The sequence below is a fragment of the Podarcis vaucheri genome (genome assembly GCF_965113315.1).
Source record: "Podarcis vaucheri genome assembly, chromosome: 6".
Taxonomy (NCBI): domain Eukaryota; kingdom Metazoa; phylum Chordata; class Lepidosauria; order Squamata; family Lacertidae; genus Podarcis; species Podarcis vaucheri.
In genome coordinates, this window is record NC_138764.1 from 39,696,006 (window position 1) to 39,703,587 (window position 7,582).

The following is a 7,582-nucleotide window of genomic DNA, read 5'->3' on the forward strand; positions in this document are numbered from 1 at the left end:
ATTTCCCAAATGGTTTCAATATTTTTCTTACTCAGAAGAAGATGAGTTTTGATGGCATGGGCTGAAACTACCATGGCAAATCACATGATCAGCTTTCCCCAAGGACCAGTCTTCTAGCAACTGTGTTTCCAAGCCATGTCATGGATTTGTGGATGTAAATCAATCCTTAGCCTGGCAAACCACTTGGGAAAATAAAACTGCGCTTGCTGTGGTGATAATGGCGGACCACAGGAAATGTGATGTTTGCATTATAGAAGTAAATTAGAAATGAAAAGCAGAGGTTCCTAAATGATAATCTCTCCATCTAAAATGAACAATAGAGGATGCATCTTACAGAGTACCGATCAGGAATATGGCCCTCCAATATGCTGCGCACGTCCTCAATGTCCAGACCAGCGCTGGGTTGAGCTTCAAGTCCCATGGTATCACAGAAGATGATTGGGAGTGGGCTTCTATCGCTTCCGCTTTTAAGTTGATAAGTCCTATACTGTTTTTAAAAAAATACAAATAACACCATATTGAAATCTATTCCTATCTGCTTTCCTTTCTGTTTTACATATGTAAATGACAAATTGCACCTACTAGTATATATACTAATCTACTGTAATTTTTGTGGCTCTGTATAAAACTACAAACTCCATTACACAAAAACAGGTTACGAAAGGCAAGTTAAGTATGGGTTTCCGGTCACGTCACGAGTCAATGTTGGTACCTCCTCGCTGCCCTCCATGGGCAGCGAGGAGGTTCAGGCAGAGGAAAGCCAGGATTTATGTGGCAAAAATACTAGCAATGTTCCCAGTGGAACATTGTTTCCAGTGGAAACGAAACCGTTCTTAACTTGAGGTGTGCTTTCCCTAATGGGGCTTCCCGCTGCTTCCGCGCAATTTCCGTTCTCATCCTGAGGTAAAGTTTGTAACCTGAGGTACTACTTCCGAGTTAGTGGACTTTGTAACTCAAAGTGTTTGTAATCCAAGGTGTTTGTAACCTGAGGTACCACTGTATCCTTTTTGGAGCTCTTCACTGCCAGCTTAGGATATCACCTCTGAATAATATATCACCTACAAATTTTACCGTCACAGCAGTTACCTCTAATGGCACATGATTTGTTTCAAAATGCAGCCACAATTGCATAAATGCAGGTATTTCCACTCAATAAGCCTTATCTACAGGGCTGCAGATTTAAAAGGCTTGTGAGGCATGAATTCTCTTTTCAAAATGGACATTCGTTATAGCTAGGATAAACAATATATTTTGAAACAATACATGCATTTGAAATATTGGTTGAAAAATACTGAATGCATTTTAACTTTTGCTTTAGCAGTGCAGAGCTACCTGCTTTGTCAGACTTGTGGAATCTGATCCTGCTGCGGCTTGACTTGACACGTAGCCTCGGAAAGTTGAATTCACAGAGTTGAAGAAACTGGACTTCCCTGCTCCAACTGGCCCAACGAGCAGAACCCGACACTGGGGCACAGCACCCAAGCAAGGTTTGTAAGTTCTTATTTCTTTCATCAGTGCTTCCCTTTTCCTGCCAAGGTAGCAAAATACATCCGTCTATTAACCATATTAGCTTAATCATATGTACATATATCCTGGTTATACAGTGTTGAAGTTCAAAAGCAAAGCAACACTCTATTATGTTGAAGCCTGAGGGTTTAATTGTGAATCAAATGAAGAAAATGTGTACAAACCTTCTGAAATTTAGCACAGAGTACCTAGATGTTTAGTGACCTGGTGAACTGGACACATTTCAGACACAGCTGTTGAGAAATTTCTTAAATACCACCTCCAAAAGCATTTCTCTTTGGAGACTAATTTCTGCTGTTTACCACCATTTTTAGCCTACTGCCCATACAATATCTTCCTTCCCTGCCTGATTCTCCTAAAATAAGAAAATGCAGACATCTTTCTACATCCCTTCATGAAGTGATCAGCTTTTAAATTAATCTCCACTGGTGGGAGCTGCAGCTTCTGGGCCTCACTGGGCCTGGCAGCCTTCTCCATTTGACCTGCCAGGCTATTAGGTCCATGTTACACCCACCTGTCCTTCATCTGACATTATCTGAAGCCAGGGTCATGACAAGGTAAAGCTGTAGCCTCAAATAGCATAGTGCATGCTTCTGTTAATTCCCCAGTGCTCCCTGATAGCCCACAGATGAATTTAGGTTAGCACAGTAGACTCCAATGCACCGCCAATGCATTTCATATTGGGTGTGGTTTTGCAATATCAATAAATTCTATTTTGATGTTAAAATGGAGTCACTTTGAAATCAATCATTAATTTTATTTCTAGCACAGACTTTTGAAAGGGGCCTGTCGGACCCCAGCAGCATAGTGATACCGTTAAAATAAACGATGTGCAAGGGTTAAGGATGATGTTCAATGAATGGAGCAGGATTTCCTTCTACACTGACTATAAGGCTACCCTATAACTCTTCTTTTGGACTGAAGGGGGGGGGGTCTTCCAAAACCACAACCGGAGGTCATCCTGAGATGGTAAGGTAAAGGTCAAGGACCCCTGGATGGTTAATTCCAGCTGAATTCGACTATGGGGTGCAGCACTCATCTCTGCTTTCAGGCCAAGGGAGCTGGCATCTGTCCACAGACAGGTTTTTTCCAGGTCAAGTGGCATGTTTCTGGTGCACAGGACACCATGATGAGTGCCAGAGTGCACAGAAACGCCATTTACCTTCCCACTGCAACAGTATCTATTTATCTGCTCGCGCTGTTTTGCTTTCAAACTGCTAGGTTGGCAGGAGCTAGGACAAAGCAACAGGAGATCACCCCATCGCACGGATTCGAACTGCTGACCTTACGATCAGCAAGATCATGAGGCTTAGTGTAACGATGTGCCTGAGATGATGGCTAGCCAAGGGAAGGAAATATAAGAAAGTGACAGCTGTTAGAAGCAGGGGTTGGGAAACTCAGGCACAGAGGCCAAATGTGGTCCTCCATCTTACCTCTCAGAACTCTCCACAAGCCACACCCCTCACTTGGCCCTCACTGGTTAAGTGCTTTAGCCCAGCTGTAATGTGCTCTTGAACTGGGGTAACTTTGAAACCACTTGAAAATTATATGGATTAAATTGTATATAAACACCTTAAATAAATAAATAAATGAAACAATGCCACTGGCTTGCCAATTTGGTGTGTGGGGTGGGGGAAATGGGGTGGGAGTGTTTCTCAAGTCAGTAACCTACTTAGCTGTCCATGTCATCTCCCGCCATGGTTTTTCCAAAACGCTACTCAGCCCTAAGGAGAAAATAAAATTTGATATCAGCAAGAGGGCAAATCAACGGGTTTCAAAAAATGAAATAACTTTTAAATGATTGTTTCAGCTCACCTTCAACTCGATATACTTCACATTCCAAAAGGACTTGGTCATTTCCATGTAGGTCTTCTGCACTGAGTGTGTAACTGTTAGTGTTAGCATTTGTGGCAACACTATTCTTGCTTTCTGACAGGAATACAAGTGTGTTAGCTCCAAAAGTAGGACCATATGCACTATTGTCAAGGACAGCCTCAACAGCATTCTTGACTGGGAATTTTAGTATGCTGGGTTCCTGCTCTTTCCCTTTCAATCTAAACAGGAAAGCATTGTTATCAAATAGGTATTTCCCAGCTGAAGCATAACTCTGTTCAGTAAAGCCTCCAAAGATATAGCCACTTGCATTGTATCCCACAACTACAGTTGGGCCCTGATTGTTGCATTTGTTATGAAATGCATTGACATTGTAGGTATGCAAACTTGCTTTATAGAGAAGGCTTAGATGTTGGCATCCCAAAATATCCAGCAGCGCCTTTCTCTCAGTTTTGGTCAATCGAGATTGGGCCATCTTTAATCTGAAAGAAATGAGATATAGTAGGAATAGAAATATTTCTGGAATTAGGAACAGCCAAAGCTAGGTGGCAGAAGGTCATAGTTCAATTTATAGCATCTCAAGACAGGTTTAGGCGATATCCCTGTCTGAAATTCAGAAACCCACTTCCAGCCAATGTAGGCCAGGACTGTGACGATTTGCTAGAAGGTAGGCCGAAAACCAAGTGGCTGGTGCCCATTTGCCAGGTGGATAAAAATTCCTACCAGGCCCCTTGGGCAACCAAGGTGACCAACCACAGGTCCATAGCAAGGTCAAGCACGAAGCTATGAACTAAAGGGATGGGTGGGTGGGTGATCCGTTGAAACACGGCAGCACAATGAGGGGCAGGAGCTGCCGCGGCTGCATTTCAGCGGCTAAACTCCGCCCCCAAGACTCCCCTTGATTGGTAGGCTGCCTGGGAGCGCAGTGCGGCAGCAGTGATGGCAAGCAGGGGCCGGAATGCCCAATGCAAAGCGCAGGAACAACTCCCGATCACATCTCCTCCCCTCCGGTAGGAGGAGGAGAAACTCTTTCAAACACATATGCCACATTTCTCTTCAAACCTTCACAGGGTAAATGTTAAGACTTCAGTCCTACAGCCCCACCCAAGACATGCTAGGAGCTGGGGAACAAGCTTTGACAATAAGAGCCTCATTTGATTCAACCTGCACAGATTTGTGCTGCTGGTCTGTGAACTGCAGCTGCGGTACTTAGGGGGCTAGGCCCCATTGAACATGCCTGAGTAAGCATGGGGAGGAGGCTTGTTCTGTGCGTGCCTTCAGCTTGCTGTATTAAATAGGCATCAGGTTTCATGGTGATCTGCAAATATAAAGCAGCTTTCCCCCAACTAACGGTTGAAAAACAGGAAGCACCACTAGATGGCGAAGAATAATATTTTTCTTTTCACATGGACAATACCAGCCGAGGCTTTCTGACTCCACCCAAGAGATTAACACAGCGCTTGTAGATAAAGTTAGCAAATTTCGGTGCCCTCCCAAAAGCTTCCCTTTCGCTGAAGGATCGGATTCAGAAAATCTCTCACAAACATACATGCAAAGCAATTGTTAAGCTGAGCTGCTGAATCACCAAAAACCGTATGGAGCAGCCAAGCAACTGTTAAAAAGTCCCCATTCTATTTTAATAGCTGCATGTGGCAGGAAAATATCATCAAGACATGATCTTACCAGCTTTGGTGTATTTCCTGTGTCCAGAGCTCTGTTTTACCTCAGATTGGAAGCCCGGGAGCGTCTGCAAATAAGCCTCCTCCCTCTGAGAAGCAGCTCGTGTCTGCAAGGGAGAAACGAAAGTGAAAGTGCAGAGGTGCTCAGGAAGCAGAAACACGTGTACTCAGGTTTCCTGGAGTCTGTGACTATGTAGGGGGAAATGCTCTTAGGGAGGAAGGTAGAACTAGAATAGAAATTTCTTGCAAGATACCTGACAGTAAGACAGAATCCTACATAAAGCTGAAATGACTGTGAGCATATAGGGAGGGGTGCAGGGGGTCTCAGTTTGTGCAAGAGCAAATGGCTCACATCCCTGAATCCAGGCTGCAGAGATCCTGCAAATGGGTGGGGATGAATGGCTGCTCTTGGCTGATAGAGGGCCTGGCTAATGCAGGGAAGTGTCTGGGTTTAATCTGGCCAATAGGATGCTGTCTAAACGGATCGAGGGACCTATAAATGCCTATGCACGTGACCCAGAGCTTCCTCTTTCGGCTCGTGCATCGGAACACCCGCCCACCTCTCCCTATATTTAGAGCATTTTGCGATTGACCTTGCTATGCCATCATGTGTCGTCTGTCGTTGGGACAGAAGTACGGCAGGATTTTTCCCCACTTGACTGATTGGCTGTTGCCACTTGGGTTTCGCCTGCCACGTAGCAAATCGTCACAACTTGTAAGGTTGCAGATAGGCACTGGTTCAGGTGATAGGGATGGGGGATCAGTCTTGCCATCCGTATGTGAAGGGTATTCTATTTTAGGAATCCAGGGACAAACCTTGGTTTGGTCAACCTCCGAGAGGGGGTTGTGCCCGTGCCTGTGTCCAGGGGAACATCTGGGGAGTGGACAGTCCGTTCCCAGGCTTTCTGCCTACCTCAGGTGTTCACCCTTGGCTGACCTATGTTAGAGCTCTGGCTCAGCAAGGGTGCAGGGAGTTATTCGAACCAGAGCCTGTGCAACCACTCACTTTCTGTAATCAATAATGTTGTGGCCTAAATTCTGCCAAAAACCCAAACTAAAATTTGAGTCAAATATGTTTTTATTTAGGGGGGAGGTCTCTGGGTCTGAACACAGAACAAATGGGTGCATACCATATATCCTCAAACCTTACTTACTGCTGAACAAGGCCTAGAGGTTGCAATGCTTGTAGTACCAGTACCAGAACTGAGGCTGGTGTGTGTGTGGATGCGGGTGGAAAGAGTGTCATTTGTCTCTGAACCCTAATAATGTCTCTTGCTTGCCTGGATTTAGGATGGGGGTGAAAAGTAGAAACTAGTCTTCTGTGCAATAGTAACAAGCTCCCTGCAGGTGTTTGATTTCTGGCCTGACTGCAACCAGGCCAGTCTTGCATTAGTGTTCCTTTTGGGAATGAAGGAGTCATTCATCCCAATGAGCAAATAGATGTGTACCATATATCCTCAAACCTTACTTACAACAGGCCAGAGTGACGTGTTCTTTTCATTACCAGGGCTTTTTTTTTTAACTAGAACTCAGTTCTGACACCTCTCAGGTGGGCTCCATTGCCATTTTAAGAGAACAAGGGAGTTGTTCATAGTGAGTTCCAGCACCTCTTTTTCTATAAAAATAGCACTGCTCATTAACGAAGTCAAAAAATAAAAGTTAAGGACCCCTGGATGGTTACATCTATGGGGGTCTTGCTTTGAGAGACAGAGCACATGGAAACCTCGTTTACCTTCCTTTTGCAGCGGTACCTATTTATCTACTTGCACTGGTGTGCTTTCGCAATGCTAGGTTGGCAGGAGTTGGGAAAGAGCAATGGGAGCTCACTTCGTTGCGTAGATTCGAACTGCCAATATTCCGATTGGCAAGCCCAAGAGATTCAGTGGTTTAGACCACAGCGCCACCCACATCCCGAGTCACAAAGTCACACCTGGAATGGTGTTCTTGCTAGGATTAAATAATAAAAACACTTCCTGCAGTAAGGCACAGGGCACAGGCTAAACTCTCAGGAGCTGAAGACTACACATAGCAAAGGGCTGTAGGAAATCCCCTCTTTTCCACAAGGCCGTTTCATTATTTCAGCATCAAGCCACTAAATTCAATATGATTCAGAAGTGGGCCTTATCTTTCTTAAATTGTCTGTATTGTTCTCCACTAGAGGGCAAACCTGGTCAACATTTAAAAACAAAACCCTGAATCCAGACAAACACTAATAACAGACTTCACGTCTAATTGAAATGAACATTTTATAACAGAAAAAATCACACATATAAAAATAATGCTTTCAGAAATATTTTTAATCAAATTTCAGGTCTCTTCTCCTCCTAAAGTATGATCAAATTACAGTGGTACCTTGGTTCTGAAACCACTTGGCTCCCAAACAAATTGGCTCCCGGAAGCCGCAGACCTGGAAGTGTTCTGGTTTGCAAATGTTTTTCAGAAGCTGAACGTCTGATACTTTCCGCTTGAGTGCAGGAAGCTCCTGCAGCCTATCTGAAGCCACGCCTTGGTTTTCGTGCAGTTTTGGGAGTCGAACAAATTCC

General features: G+C 44.4%; 1 protein-coding gene across 2 annotated transcripts in view; it reads right to left on the bottom strand.

Moving 5' to 3' along the window:
* The window catches only part of LOC309535455 (interferon-induced protein 44-like), a 34,625-nt gene that overhangs the window by 4,460 nt on the left and 22,583 nt on the right, over positions 1–7,582 (bottom strand). Inside the window, exons 1-5 of one of the 2 annotated variants that reach the window (XM_082228531.1) lie at positions 5,044–5,158; positions 3,343–3,842; positions 3,200–3,251; positions 1,333–1,528; positions 335–487 (exon numbers count right to left, since the gene is read on the bottom strand). In XM_082228531.1, the coding sequence (XP_082084657.1) occupies positions 335–487; positions 1,333–1,528; positions 3,200–3,251; positions 3,343–3,835 (894 nt within the window). In that variant the 5' untranslated portion in view covers positions 3,836–3,842; positions 5,044–5,158. Of the gene's footprint in view, positions 1–334; positions 488–1,332; positions 1,529–3,199; positions 3,252–3,342; positions 3,843–5,043; positions 5,159–7,582 lie in introns of those variants that run through there. The other variant, XM_082228530.1, reaches the window with a different exon arrangement.